The sequence below is a fragment of the Drosophila virilis genome, chromosome X (assembly GCF_030788295.1).
Source record: "Drosophila virilis strain 15010-1051.87 chromosome X, Dvir_AGI_RSII-ME, whole genome shotgun sequence".
Classification (NCBI taxonomy): Eukaryota; Metazoa; Arthropoda; class Insecta; order Diptera; family Drosophilidae; genus Drosophila; species Drosophila virilis.
Window position 1 is genome coordinate 5677359 of NC_091543.1, and position 14949 is coordinate 5692307.

General features: G+C 45.5%; 4 protein-coding genes across 5 annotated transcripts; 2 read left to right on the forward strand and 2 right to left on the reverse strand.

Moving 5' to 3' along the window:
* Nucleotides 1-1303: 1303 nt before the first annotated feature.
* LOC6633414 (probable RNA-binding protein 19) lies at nt 1304-4513 on the reverse strand. Its single transcript, XM_002056777.4, has 4 exons — nt 4357-4513; nt 2043-4300; nt 1854-1973; nt 1304-1779 (listed from the first exon to the last, which is right to left on the reverse strand). Exons 1-4 carry the CDS (start codon nt 4390-4392, stop codon nt 1446-1448), a joined length of 2748 nt encoding a protein of 915 aa, XP_002056813.1. The 5' UTR covers nt 4393-4513; the 3' UTR covers nt 1304-1445.
* An 867-nt stretch (nt 4514-5380) lies between these two features.
* On the forward strand, nt 5381-7554 carry Agxt (Alanine-glyoxylate aminotransferase). Its single transcript, XM_002056778.4, has 3 exons — nt 5381-5709; nt 6337-7199; nt 7269-7554. The coding sequence occupies exons 1-3, from the start codon at nt 5560-5562 to the stop codon at nt 7441-7443; spliced, it is 1188 nt and encodes a 395-aa protein (XP_002056814.1). The 5' UTR covers nt 5381-5559; the 3' UTR covers nt 7444-7554.
* A 515-nt stretch (nt 7555-8069) lies between these two features.
* On the reverse strand, nt 8070-9691 carry RpL7A (ribosomal protein L7A). Its single transcript, XM_002056779.4, has 4 exons — nt 9533-9691; nt 9185-9308; nt 8747-9117; nt 8070-8503 (listed from the first exon to the last, which is right to left on the reverse strand). Exons 1-4 carry the CDS (start codon nt 9545-9547, stop codon nt 8198-8200), a joined length of 816 nt encoding a protein of 271 aa, XP_002056815.1. The 5' UTR covers nt 9548-9691; the 3' UTR covers nt 8070-8197.
* Nucleotides 9692-9960: 269 nt separating this feature from the next.
* dx (deltex E3 ubiquitin ligase) lies at nt 9961-13033 on the forward strand. Of its 2 annotated transcripts, XM_032440419.2 has the most exons (5): nt 9961-10132; nt 10232-10862; nt 10935-12263; nt 12395-12540; nt 12641-13033. In XM_032440419.2, the coding sequence occupies exons 2-5, from the start codon at nt 10398-10400 to the stop codon at nt 12939-12941; spliced, it is 2241 nt and encodes a 746-aa protein (XP_032296310.1). In that variant the 5' UTR covers nt 9961-10132; nt 10232-10397; the 3' UTR covers nt 12942-13033. The 2 variants fall into 2 exon arrangements, with proteins under 2 accessions (XP_032296310.1, XP_032296305.1); XM_032440414.2 differs by having other exon boundaries at nt 9961-10862.
* The last annotated feature ends 1916 nt before the right edge of the window (nt 13034-14949 follow it).

Here is a 14949-nt window from a genome sequence, read left to right on the forward strand (position 1 = left end):
CAGGCAACGAGGCGTTGCGCACTTCCTGCTACTCCAAGCAGCCCAAACCCCAAACACAACCCCCAATCAAGGCTTTTAGCTGCTTTGCTCGTCTACATATTTATAATATGAACTATATGCTTTATCTATACATATATGAAATACAAAACATATTATACACAGATATACATATATGCGAGCCCCTTTGTGCCCCCGCTTTTATTGCAACAATTGCAAATCATATTGCGAACGGATATTTGAGAAATGGCAAATATTTTCAATATTAAAAGTACACACACACACACTAACACTCACACACACATAAACACACACATATTTATATATATAAATATATACATGCATACTATAATAATTACTAATTAGTACTATAAATATTACTAAAAAGAAAAGTAAAAGTAAAAATGTAATGTTTGCGGAAAGATTTTTGCTAATGAGAGAACGCTGAGAATCATGATAATAATAATGATGATGATAATGGTAATGATGATGATGATGGTGATGATGATGATGATGATGATATATGTATGTGTATGCTTAAAAAATTTTGTTTTTTTTTTTCGTCTTGTTTTGTATTAATTACTTAGGTTTTATATAAACAGAAACGTAAAATAAAGTATATTCTATTTAGAAACATTTGCGTGTTTGTTCTAAGACCCTTTGTTTTTTAGCCATTTTCAATGGATAAAACAGGCATATTGTATTGGAATTTTGAACCAAAATTATATTAGGTTAAGATATCAAATTAATTGAGAGGGCAAACCGTTAACATAAAACTGAACATAATGAAAATCGGTTCAGTTTTGACCGAGTTATGGGCGTGGGGAAATTTTGATCTACATCTAACATATGTAGGATATTTGGAGGTAACATTTTTACATGAATTTCGACCATAAATAATGTTGCCAGATTTAGATGTCAAATTGAACTAGAGGCCAAACCATGAACAGAGAGCCAAACCTCGTTGAAATCGGATGAGCTTTGACTGAGTTATGCGAGTGGGAAATTTCGACATATGTAGGATGAAGGATAGCCTTTTTACTTGCAATTTACAACTGAGAGACTAGTTCGCATCGAAACAGACAGACTAACATGGCTATATTGACTCGGCTGTTGATACGGATCAAGAATGGGATCGGAGATGTCTACTTCTGTGCGTTACACATTTCGAGACATAATATGAATACCCTCTCCAAGGGCTCGAGCTTTCTGCAATTTCCAGGATAGAATAGAATAGACATTATTTGCCTAGGTTTTGATACCCTGAACCCATTGGAGTTGGGCAGAAAAGCATATAAAATTGCTTTTGATTTTTCAAAAGTTGCATTTCACGAGAAACTGATCGAGCTTAAAAGAGATATCTTTTAAGAGTTATATACACATTTACACACATATCTATTTGATGTACACATTATAAAGGTATTTAACATCCTAAATGGCTAGATAGTTTATTCATCTTCTTCGTTTTCGGGCGGCTGCTGAACGTGGCTATCGACATCGAAGAAGGCGCGCCTGCTGCGCTTGGCCTCGTTGGCCATTTGATTGCCATCGAATTTGGCGGCCGTGCGTTTGCGCAGCTCGTCCACATCCTGTTGATCCTCATTGGAGGCCCACTCGAGCACCAGACGGCGTCCATACAAATGGGTGCTGGCGCTGAGCGCATCAAATGCCCGCTTCGCATCCGCCTTTGTGGTGAAGTCGACAAAACCAAAGCCACGATGCGCATCCTCGCCGGGCGTCATCTTCTTGGGCAAGCGCAGCGAAGTCAGTTCGCCAAAGGCCCTGTGTGAAGGTAGAAGGTTTCAAATATTTAGTTGATGGGCCATTTGGTTTGGATTCGAGGCGTGTGCACCCACTTGAATATATCGCGCACCTCGCGATAATGCGCCTGGAAGGGTATATTGCGCACCAGAATCTTGGTGCCAGTCTGTTTCTTTTGTGCCACCTGGCGACGGCGTGCTCCATCGTCCTGTGTTCTGTCGAAAGAAGCAAATACAACATGAATCCAATCTCCATTTAGATCCAATCTCTAGCTGGTAACTCACTTGAGGACGCGATCACTGCGCTTTAGCTCGACCAGATTGCCATCGATTTGGGTTAGCTGCATGTCCTTGAGCGCCTGTGCGGCAACAGACGCCTTTTTGAACTGTATAAAGCCATAGCCGAGGGAATTGAGCTGTCGCGGATTCTGTGGATCCTTGCGCTTGGCTATCTCAACGGTGTGCACAGTGCCCAATTGCCGGAAATGTTCGAGCACCGTCTCCTGCACGGTCTTGAAGTTGAGATTACGCAGAAATATGGTCGTATTCGGTTCCGGCTCATCATCCGCATCCTCCGCCACGGCATCCGTCTTAAGCGGCTCCACTATCTTCAACTCGGGCTTCTCCTCCTCTTCCTCCTCCTTCTCCACAGCAGGCTCGGTTTTGGGTATGATGGCCTCGCCGCTTAAGGTCTTGGTGAACGTGTTCTCCGGCGCCCATTCCAGATAGAGCGGCACATTCTTGAACTTGCTGTAGGCCAACTTCTTGAACGCCTGTCGCGCCTCCGACGGCTCACAGTACTCGATGAGCGCGGTGACGCCGCTGGGCGGCAGCACAATGCGTCCGATGGGACCAAATTTACTGAAGATGGACGCCAGATCGGTTGCTTCGGTGCCAGCGGGCAGATTCTTGACCAGCAGCACAGTTTTCGAGCGCTTCTGGGCGGGCTCATCGAAGGCGCTGAGACGCACGCCCTCCTCCTCGAGAAACTTTTTCATTTCGATGACAATCTGCGTTTCGCCGAGCGCGAGTCGCACGGCAGCGCTGCTGCCACCCTCGTCGGTGTCCAGAATATGCGCCTTGCTGGTCTTGAACTGTTTGGCCAGCAGCTCGGCAACGGCATTGGCGCCCATAAAGAGCGTGTTCCAGCCAATGGGCTTCTGGGCATTCTGCTTCAGCTTGAGCGCCTTCTTCTGCTTAAACGACAGACCCGACTCGAGCTCCTCGTTCGTCTCTTCCGCGGGCTTATCCAGCTCCTTGCCGGGCAGCAGGTGCAGCAGGCGACCATGGAAGGTGGTGCCATCGAGCGCATTAAATGCTTTGAGTGCATGCTCCGGCATCATGAATGTAACCGTGCCAAAGCCCTTGATCTGCCTGGTCACCTTATCCACGGGCAGATTAACCTCGACAACGGGTCCGAATGGCTCAAACAGCTGCTGCAGCTCCTCCTCGGTGGTGGTGTAGGCCAAATTGCGAAAGAATATGCGACCCGAATCGGATATGTTCTCCTCGCTGCGCAAGCTATCCTGTTGCTGCTTCCACTTGGCATTGCCGCCCGCTGCCGCCTCTTGGTCGGCTGCATCTACGGGTTTGCCGCTTTTCTCCGCTTTCGTTACTTTATTCTTTGCCGTAAAGTCCGAGAAGAACACCTGCTTGCCCTTGATAAAGCTCTTGTTCTTGATCATGCCCTTGGCCATGTCGCGCTCGGTCTTGAAGCCCACATAGCAAAAGCCATGCACCTTGCCGGGCAGACGCACCGAATACGGCTTGAGCGGCTTGAAGAACTTGATGATGTCCTGGCGCTTGGTATTGTACGGCACATTGTGGATTTTGATGGTGAACAGTTCCAGATTGCTTTTGTCCGGCTTCGTTTGCGTCTTGGCCTTTGGCTTGGCATCTGTTTTGCCGGCCATTAGGGATTTCATGTACTCCATATCGCTGATGGGCTTCTCCGCCAGCTTTTCTGCCTGCTGCTCGTCAGTCTCATCTTCTGGTGCCTCCTCCTCGTCGTCGTCGTCGTGATTGTCTGCATCCACGCCGCTGTCATCACGTGCCGGCGCTTCAGTCTCATCGTCGCTTGCCTCCTCGGCGGACTGGGCGCCAGCTAGGCCCGCATCGTTGGCCCAGAGCGTGCGCGTCTTGTCGTGCGCCTGGAGAAACTCTTGAAATTCTGGATCATCCTTGTGCTTGCCCAGAATTTCATCGACTTTGTTTGGCTTCTTTTTCGCCTTCTTTTGGTCTGCTGTCTCAGACGCTGGCTGTTCTGCCCTCAGCTTGTCTTGGTTCTTTTTGCTATCCTTGGCATATTTGCTCCAGGATTGCGGCTTCTCCTCGCTGCCCAGCGCTGCACATGGCTCCACGCGCACACGGCTCGTCTGTATGCAGGTATTGTTGAAGTGTTTGATGGCCGCCTGTGCCTCCGCCTCGCTGCTGTAGCCCACAAAGCAGAATTGCCGGAATTTGCCATCGGGTGTGTATTTTAGCTGCAGATCTGTGATGGTGCCCTTCGTGCCGAAGATGTTGCGCAGCTTATCCTCACTTATCTGAGTTGGTCAACTGTTTAGCACCGAATTGTCACAATTTGGAGTAATACACTTACCTGCTTGGGCAGCTGTTTGACAATAATACGCGACATTTTTGTTATTAACCAATGCAAAACGTTGTGAAATTACAAAAAATGCATTTTGTTTACGATTCGCACGTGTATTGCAGAGTCTCTCGAAAATCTGGCAACACCAGCAGCAGAGCTCTTAAGCCAGAGCAATTTACAACACTGCCCATCAAAATTTGAACTTAACAGTGCGCTGTTATTGAATTAAAGTATCCGTTGAAACGTACACTGTAAATCTGACAGTGCTGTAAAGCAATAGCCAGCTGTTGGCAGTTACTTATTCGAAGATTTACAGCACTGCCAACGAAATTCAAATTCAAATTTGTTCAAATTGAAATGCGCGCAAATGCACAGCTTTCAATATATTGTTTGTTAACAAGCGGAACGCTTGCAATTACTATTTTATAGCCAGTAAAAAAACATGCCTTGACACATGAACCCCTTGATGGCATGCACTTCCGGCTTACCGTGTTTAATTGATGCCCAGCTATAAATAACATGTCTATATGCACAAGTTCTTATCAAATGTGCATACGAGCTTACAATCGAACATGTAAACAGCCTATTGCACTATCTAACGCTTGTATCAGCCGATGAGCTGGCAAAACAATTGGGGTCGCCGTGCTGGGTGGCCACTGTAGCCAGGGTCCATGCAGACAACGCCGACTCAGCCTCGACGAATTTCACCATGACGCCACGCTCATAACCTTTGGATGGCTGTCATTGATATATGGTCAAAGAATTCGCACCAACGACGCATTAAGAAGCCCGAGCGGTCGGCTTGGCGGCAGGGGTCGGTAGGCATCCCATCTTGATAAGACAGGCAGAGAGAAAGAGGGAGAGAGAGAGAGAGAGAGTGCGCGCTCATCTTTTAATTGAGCATTTTTCTGTATTTTGTTTATTTCTTACCACTTATTCAAGTGCGTTCATTAGCGCTATTTGAATAGATAAGAAGCGCTGTGCGCTCGCCCAGCTATAAAGCCGCACGAGCTGCAGTCAAAGCGTTTCAGTTAGATCTTCAGATTTCAGAGCGAAACATCCAGAGAGCATATTCTACTTATATTATTTAGTTAGGTTGCCGTGATAAGCGTCGCTTTTGCAGTTACATAAAGCCTTTAAATTGTGGAAAATTTCAATTCAATTCAAAGTGTACACAAAAAAAACAAAAACAAAAAACAAACAGACTGAGAAATGGAGGTGCCACCCCCACTTGTACTAAAGCGGGCACTCTTTGTGCCCAGCAAGACCCTGATGGGCCCGGGTCCATCAAATTGCTCGCAGCGTGTGCTGGAGGCAATGAGCAATCCGGTGCTCGGACATATGCATCCGGAATGCCTGCAGGTTTGTCCATATACTATAATTTTCTACTTACAAATAGCTCTGAATATTTCCCACATGCGTGCTGAGCATTTTTTACGTTCCCTGTAAATCGCCATTGGGCTCTGTTTCTCCTTAACCTAACATATCTAACAGTCTACTTTAACAGTCATGTTAATGCTATGTTAAGTTGCAGTTTAGAGTGGAAAGGGACATTAATGCTGTGGCAATCACTTGGAAGTCTTGGATTATGTCGACTATTATACCCTATATCTATTGAAAATAAGGGTTACTTGGTCTTTATGCTACAGTTGGAAGTCAGACCGTATTCATCAAGCTTATTCGATCTAGCTTAAAATATAGTATATTTAATAAGGTTTCAATTTTCGTAAGGGAAATTTAAGTAAGAATCACTATTGGGAAAGTTCCCTTTCCTACTATTTTGGGTATATTTTGAGCTTAGATTCGAATAAAATAGTATTGACTGGACTTACCCCTTTGGATATTATTCGCCATGAATTGTGCCCATTTTATGTCCATTTGCTTTGGTCCAATGAAATGCTGACTTGCTCTAATGAAATGCTGACTTGGTCTAATGAAATGCTCACTTGCTCCAATAAAATGGTGACTTGCTCTGGCGCTGCTCCACAGATCATGGACGAGGTGAAGGAGGGCATCAAGTACATATTCCAGACGCTGAACGATGCCACAATGTGCATTAGCGGTGCCGGGCACAGCGGCATGGAGGCGGCTCTGTGCAATCTGATCGAGGACGACGATGTCGTTCTGATGGGCATCACCGGTGTCTGGGGCCATCGGGCGGCCGATATGGCGCGACGCTATGGCGCCGATGTCCGCTACGTGGAGGCCAGCTTTGGGCGTGCTCTCACCTTGGAAGAGATACGCTTCGCGTTCGACACACACAAGCCGCGCGTGTTTTTCGTAACGCAGGGCGACTCCTCGACGGGCATCCTGCAGCGGCACATTAGCGAAATTGGTGAACTGTGCCGGCTGCACGATTGCTTCTTGGTCGTGGACGTGGTGGCCTCCTTGGGCGGCACCCATTTCCTGATGGACGAGTGGAAGGTGGATGTGGCATATACGGGCTCACAGAAATCGTTGGGCGGCCCGGCCGGCCTGACGCCCATCTCGTTCAGCAAACGCGCTCTGACCCACATCAGGCAACGCAAGTCCAAGCCGAAGGTCTACTATTTCGATATACTGTTGATCGGGCAATATTGGGGCTGCTATGGAACGCCACGCAGCTATCATCACACAATATCCTCGACACTGTTGTACGGCCTGCGCGAGGCACTGGCCCACTTCTGTGCGATGGGTCTGAAGAAGGTGGTGCAGCGGCATCAGGAGTGCTCGAATCGCCTCCAGCTGGGCATTGAGGAGCTGGGCCTGGAGATGTTTGTGCAGCACGAGCCGGATCGCCTGCCCACGGTCAATACGATTAAGGTGCCCTTTGGCGTCGACTGGAAGAAGGTCGCCGATTATGCGATGCGCAAGTGCGTCACCTGATACTCGCGTCTCTTTGACATAATGTGAATCATATTCTTTCAATTTCGATTTTGCAGATATAATCTGGAAATTAGCGGCGGCCTGGGTCCCACTGTGGAGCATGTGTTTCGTATTGGCCTGATGGGCGAGAATGCCACATTGGAGAAGGTCGACATGGTGCTCAGCATCTTGAATGAGGCCATCCAGAGCATCAAATTGCGTGCAGTCAAAGCGGAACGCTCCAAGATATGATAATATTAAGACTATAACGTAACTATTCAAGCTGGCACTATTGATTTACTTGTTTATGTTGCATATTCAAAATAAGTTTCAAATAAAACAAACTAAAAATCTAACTTTAAACAGTGCAACACAAATTAATACATTTGAATCTAGGCGCGCATTTAACAGCAACAGCTTAATCCATGTTAAGTTAACAAACATACTGTTAAGCGTATTGCTGCAAATTTAACATACATTCGTGCCTGTGGCCACCAGCCAAGAAACTTAATTATGCAAGCCTTTACAGTTTAGTTTACACTTGTTCAAATTGCAAATTCATTTGAAATCATACATCTAGGAAATTTACAAAACTTTGCAACTGGAATTCAAGTGCTTAACAGCAGCTGTCTAATGCAATGTTAGACTCAAAAAGGCACTGTTAAACATTTGGCACGCTTGCATAATTTTACAACACTTAAATGACATGAAAATTGAAATTCGTTTGCCGGGGGCCTGTTTAGATTTTGTCTTTTGGCAATAACAAAAAATTGCAAAGAAATAAATGACTTATAAGTTTATTGAATGGGCCAAGCAAGGACTTGGCCCGTTCAAGCGGCACTAGCACTCTGAATATACAATCTAGAGAAAAAAAATAGTTAAAAATTGTACACTTAAATGTTTATTTGTTGTTGTTGTTGTTGTTGTATGGGATCAACTCTCTACTTGAATCGACGTCCATTTGCTTTTAGGCATACAATAGTTGCTGCGCGCATCTGGCTAAAACCTAACCCTGCTTCTGGGCCAATTCACGAGCCTTGGCACGCTCCAGCTTGGCGATGCGAGCCAAACTCTTCGAGCCGAGAATACCACCGCCCCAGTGACGACGGATCTCCTCGTGGCGCTCATTGAAGTTGGTCTTAACAGCCTCCAGCACCTTGCCAAAGTTGGCCTTGTCGTTGTTCTCAACGGTGGTCAGGGCCAGTGCGGTGCAGGTCTTGCGGCGCACCAGACGTCCCAAACGTGCCTTGCCCTTCACAATGCAATATGGAACGCCCATTTTGCGGCACAAGGCGGGCAGGAAGAGCACCAACTGCAAGAAAGATCACAAACGTTAAGCCTTTGCTCTCAAGTCAACCGCAACACGTGCTCCTCTTTGGGGCGAGACGGGGTCAGGGGGGTCAGGTTTTTGTTGCAAACAAACTCTCAGCTGTCAATTTACCACAGACAACGTCTGAATAAACGTTTCAGTTGAAGAAATTCAATTAACATCATGGAATAAGCGCAACGTGTTGGGCTAGAGATGGGTTTAACAATGGATGAAAAAAGCGTTTACCTCTAGAGGATCGACATCGTGAGCGATGACAACCAGCTGGGCTTTCTTCTGCTCGATGAGCTTGGTGACGGTATTGGTGCCGGCCGAAACGAAGCTGGGCTTCTTCTTGGGCTCCACTTCCTTGCCCTTGGCCTTGGCCTCGGCCAGTTTCTTTAGGCGCTGCTTCTTGGCCAGCGGCGACTCTGGACGATATTTCTCCAGCAGCTTGAATAGCTTGACGGCTGTCGTCTTGTCCAGGGTCTGGCTGAACTGGTTAATTGGTGGCGGCACCTTCAGACGCTTCTGCAGCACAGCCTTTTGGCGCTGAACGCGAATGTATTTGGGCCAGCGCACAAAACGCGACAAATCACGTTTGGGCTGAACATTTTGGCCTGCATCAATTGAAGTTAATTAATGTGACTAGAATTCTAGGCATAAGCCATAGATGAAAGCACTTACCAATGCCAAAGTTCTTGGGACGCTTCTCGAAGAGCTGGTTGACAACTTTCTTGACCACGGGCTTCTTCACAGCCAATGGGGCTGGGGCCACCTTCTTGGTCACTGGCTTCTTCTTTGGCCTGGGCTGTAACATGCATGAAATTGATTCAGTTTAATATAACACGGCCATATGACATATATATTTAGTTGGTATATGTGCATATTGGGTACACTTGTATGGGGGCACAAACACAAAACAAAACACAAAAAAAATTGCATAAAAAAAATGGTGTTAATCGAAATAATTCACGGCACGATACGTTTGGCACTTGAAATGTTTGGTTTATTTGGTTGGGTAGCATTGTTTACCTTCTTAACAACCATTTTCACACAGTTTTATTTAACGATGCTAACAAAAAAAGCAGATTATTTTGCAGGTCGTTTAAAAAGACCAGCTTTACGTCTGCCCGTCAGAAAGGTAAAGGAATGGCGTGAGCGGCGGAAGTTGCCTGCTTGTCAAAGTTGACATTTGCCAGAAACAGGGTTGCATTTATCTATAGTTTACACCCATCGGCCAGTAGATGGCGCACGCAGTGTTGCATGCCATGGCGCTCGATATGTCATTTATCTAAAGTTTATACGCATCGGCCAATAGGTGGCGCACACAGAGTTGCATGCCATGGCATTCGATATGTCAATTTTCGATACATTCACAGCAATGTGACCGTAGGCGTTAAGTATAAAAATACCAAAATCTACTGCTAAAACTACTAGAATTTATATATTGTGCAGTGAAATACGTGCACACTTCAACAACTATAATTTATTCTACCTGTTGCATTACCATTTGCGCTTGCGCCCAAATGTTAAAATTTGCATATAAATTAATTAAAGTCGAACTGAAATTTGGTTTTCGTTATTGTGCTGTGCAAGTGGTGCATTTGAACAAAACCAAAAGTGCAGCAAAAGGTACTGATTGACATGGTGCTGCAATGCACACCTCCCCTGCCCAGGCAGGGCCACCATTTTTAATTTCTTTGTTTATTTTGTGTTCCATCTTCGTCGCAGTGTCAGCAACGATCGCAGCCGAATTTGAATGCATAAACAGTGAACGAGAACGTGAATAAAAACGAAAACCATAAACAAAACGCTAATAAAATCATGAAATAATGAAAACAACAACAACAATAGTTAAATGAAAAGAAAATGAAGTGAGTGCTAAATATCACAAAATATGGCCAGCAACGGGGCTGGTGGTGGCGCTGCTGCTGGCGGCGGCGGCGTTGGTGGAGGTGGATGTGGAGCTGGCGGAGGCGTAGGAGCAGGCATCAATCACACGCACGCCGTTTGCGTCTGGGAGTTTGAGTCGCGCGGCGGCAAATGGTTGCCCTATTCGCCGGCCGTTTCACAGCATTTGGAGCGTGCGCATGTCAAGAAATTGACGCGGGTCATGCTCAGCGATGCCGATCCCAGCCTGGAGCAATACTATGTCAATGTGCGCACCATGACCCAGGAGTCGGACACCGAATCGGAGGCGGGCTTAATGACAATCGGCGTGCGGCGCATGCTCTATGCGCCCAGCAGTCCGGCGGGCAAGGGCACCAAATGGGAATGGTCCGGCGGCAGTGCGGACAGCAATTGCGATTGGCGGCCATACAACATGCATGTGCAGTGCATCATTGAGGATGCGTGGGCGCGTGTAAGTACTCGCAGCTGGAATGGCCAAGCTGTAACACATCAATTGCTAAACAATATTCCATTTCGATTGCAGGGCGAACAAACCTTGGATCTGTGCCACACGAACATCAGCCTGCCCTATACCATTAACTTTTGCAATTTAACGCAAATGCGCCAGCCGAGCGGTCCATTGCGCGGCATACGCCGCACACAGCAGGCGCCCTATCCGCTGGTCAAGCTGACGCCGCAGCAGGCGCTCCAGCTGAAGGGCAACGGGCACGATTACGCGGCCAATCATCATCATCAGCTGCAGCAGCAGCAGCAGCAGCGCAACAATACGCTGCCCAAAATGGGCGCCATGCTGCCGCCAATGCATCGCCAGCAGCATCCGTTGCCCATGCCCGTGAGCAATGGACATCATCAGCAGAAGCAGCAACAGCAGCAACACCAACATCAGCAGCAACTGCAGCAACATTCACATGCACAACAACAGCGCAAGCCGCACAAAAAGCACAGCGAGATTTCGACAACAAATCTGCGACAGATACTCAACAATCTGAACATATTTGGCAGCAGCACCAAGCACAGCAACAGCAACAGCAGCAGCAGCCACAGCAGCAGCAACTGCGGCGGCAATCATCTGGCGACGGCAACAGCGGTCAGCAGCTGTGCCTCGAATGTGGTCGGATCAACGCTGCACTTGATGCAGCATCAGCATCAGCACCAGCATCAGGCGCACTTTTCGCACAGCAGCAAAAACATGCTAACCTCCTCGATGAACAGCCATCATAGCCGCTGCTCGGAGGGATCACTGCAGTCGCAGCGCAGCAGCCGCATGGGCTCGCATCGTTCGCGTTCGCGCACGCGTGCCTCGGATACGGACACGAACAGCGTCAAGTCGCATCGCCGGCGGCCAAGCGTGGATACCGTCTCCACATATCTCAGCCATGAAAGCAAGGAGAGCCTGCGCAGCCGCAATTTTGCCATATCTGTGAACGATCTGCTCGACTGTTCGCTGGGCAGTGATGAGGTGTTTGTGCCATCGCTGCCGCCATCGTCGCTGGGCGAACGGGCGCCGGTGCCGCCGCCACTGCCCATGCCGCATCATCATCAGCAGCAGCAGCAGCAACAGCAGCAGCAGCAGCAGCAGCAACAGCAGCAACAGCAACAGCAACAACAACAGCAGCAACAATCAATCGCTGGTTCGATTGTGGGCGTGGACCCGGCCAGTGACATGATATCGCGCTTCGTGAAGGTCGTTGAGCCACCGCTGTGGCCCAACGCACAGCCCTGCCCCATGTGCATGGAGGAGCTGGTGCACTCGGCCCAGAATCCAGCCATATCGCTGAGTCGCTGCCAGCATTTGATGCATCTGCAGTGCCTCAATGGCATGATCATAGCACAGCAGAACGAGCTAAATAAGGTGATTATACAAGATTGTGGCCAAAGCTGAGGCTGGCTGCCAAAGGGGAAAGGGCAAAGTTCAAATGTTGTATTTTAAATCGTTCTAACTCGCTTTAAATTATGCCAAATCTCTTGATCTTACACTTGCAGCAAAACCTATTCATTGAGTGTCCCGTTTGTGGCATTGTCTATGGCGAAAAGGTGGGCAACCAGCCCATTGGCACCATGTCCTGGAGCATCATAAGCAAAAGCTTGCCCGGCCACGAGGGCCAGAACACCATACAGATTGTATACGAGTGAGTAGGCAGGCCCTAAAAACGTGCATCATCCCGCTCTAACCTCCATCTCTCTCGCTCTCTCGCTCTCGCTCTCTATCTCTGTCGTTGTCGCTTGCAGCATTGCGTCGGGCCTGCAGACCGCTGAGCATCCGCATCCGGGACGCGCCTTCTTTGCCGTTGGATTTCCGCGCATCTGCTATTTGCCAGACTGTCCGCTGGGGCGCAAGGTGTTGCGCTTCCTGAAGATCGCCTTCGATCGACGTTTGCTGTTCTCGATTGGACGTTCGGTGACCACCGGCCGCGAGGATGTGGTCATTTGGAATAGCGTCGATCATAAGACACAGTTCAATATGTTCCCGGATCCCACCTACTTGCAGCGCACCATGCAGCAGCTGGTGCATCTGGGCGTTACGGATTGAATTAATTACCACCTACCTGCTGCCGACTTAATTCATAGATTCTCTCGCTTCCAAGTCCTTTTTAAGAACAAAAATCTCAATGTGTGTGCAATTTTATTTGAGTTTTCGTTTTCGTTTTAATTTAATGTAATTTTTATTTTTATTTTATTATTATTTTTTTTTTTTTGATTCGTGTATACATTGTATGTGTCCGCCAGCGTTCGAGCTGCTCGAACCCTAAACAACAACTGCAAATGCAATTTCCATTTACAATTCTTCATTTAATAAGACGGAACTGTTCTTCCATTTGTAGTCGTTAAGCAAATGCATACAAAAAACGAATGTATTGTATTCTGTATTGTATTTAGAAATCGTTTATACACACACATATATATATAAATATATATATATATATTGTCTATAAGGCCATAGTTAATACGCTCCACTGTATTGCCACACTAGAAGTTTCCACAATCTAAAGACACCTACTAGTATTAGTTAGTATCTTATAATGTAGCATAACTAAGCGTTTAAGTGTTAAGCTGTGCCAAAATTCTCAAATGTTAAATGTTTCTCAATTCCATTGCATCGAATTTAACACGCATCTCAGTTCAGTTTAGTTTTGTATTCATCAGCCATAGCATATGACTCGAGAGTATTTAGTTAAAGGGCCCTTCTCATGTGAATCTGTATTGTATTCAAAACAATTTTTGAATCATTTAGTGTAGCAAGAAAACTGATACGCTTTCCATTCAAATCATTCGAATGTTTATGGCATTGGTTTTAGTGAATGCTTTATTTTTTTGTGATTTTATTTGAATTAGTTTTTTGATTCATAACAGCGTTAACTCATTATTTCTTGCACTCATTACTCATACAGTCATGTCTCATTCAAAGCATTCGAATCAATTGCATAACTTTGTGTTGGATTCATTTTATTTTTGTAATGCATATCATGTGATTGTATTTTGAATTGTTCTGAATTTCGTTAGCATAAAGATTCATTTGTAAATTGTAGCTAATTCGAATGATCATTTTATTTATAGAGCTCTCATTCAAAATCTTCAAAATCTTGTATTCTCATGTGATTTTATTGAGCTATTTGAATTTGTCATAATTTGCGCTGAGCTCGTAAATATTTTATTTGATAATATTGATGTACATCGATTTGTGATTCACTTTGTATTTGATTCCACTCATTTGATTCATTCAACACGATTCGAATGAACACTTCAGCGGCCACTTCTAATCTTTCTCTTTTGTTTTATGTAGTTTCGATTTGCAATTTTTCCTTTTTTTTGTTTGGCGAACTTTTAGTAACTAATACTTTACACACACACACACACACACACACACATACATGCATGCATACATATATTCATTATACATACATATATCTATGTATACTATTATATATTCGCACACATTATATATATATATATAGTTTTTTTTTTCAATTGTTGCTTTCATATTGATATCATCTCGACGACATTCTCGAACATACGATACGATATATACTATATATATATATATGTGTATCTATATATGTATGCATATGTATATATATGGGTATATAGATAGCTATATACTATATAGAGAGACAGCTATTGGGCATGCCCGGTTTATAATATAACTAAGTTGTATTTAGCACTGATTAGTTGTTAGTTAAACACATTGCGTAAACTGCATTCAGTATGGCATTCACTTAGCTATTAACTATAAAAGATTCTATACAAATTTATTCCTTATTGTATACCTAGTTTAAATAAAAAAACCAGCAAAAATGTTTTTAAAATAATGAATGATCTGTACAAATGGCATCTAGAGATGGACGCGTTTTGGAATACTATTTAAAGCACTCACGATTTTGCAGAGCTGAGCTAACTGAAGTCGGGACCAAATGCGGATCAAGGAGCATCTTAAATAATGATCGAAAGTGGATTCAAATTGTTTAAGGAACTCATGTAAATATATGCATAGGCATAGCATATCAGATACATTGATCAGAGCCATGTATATATCGACTCGA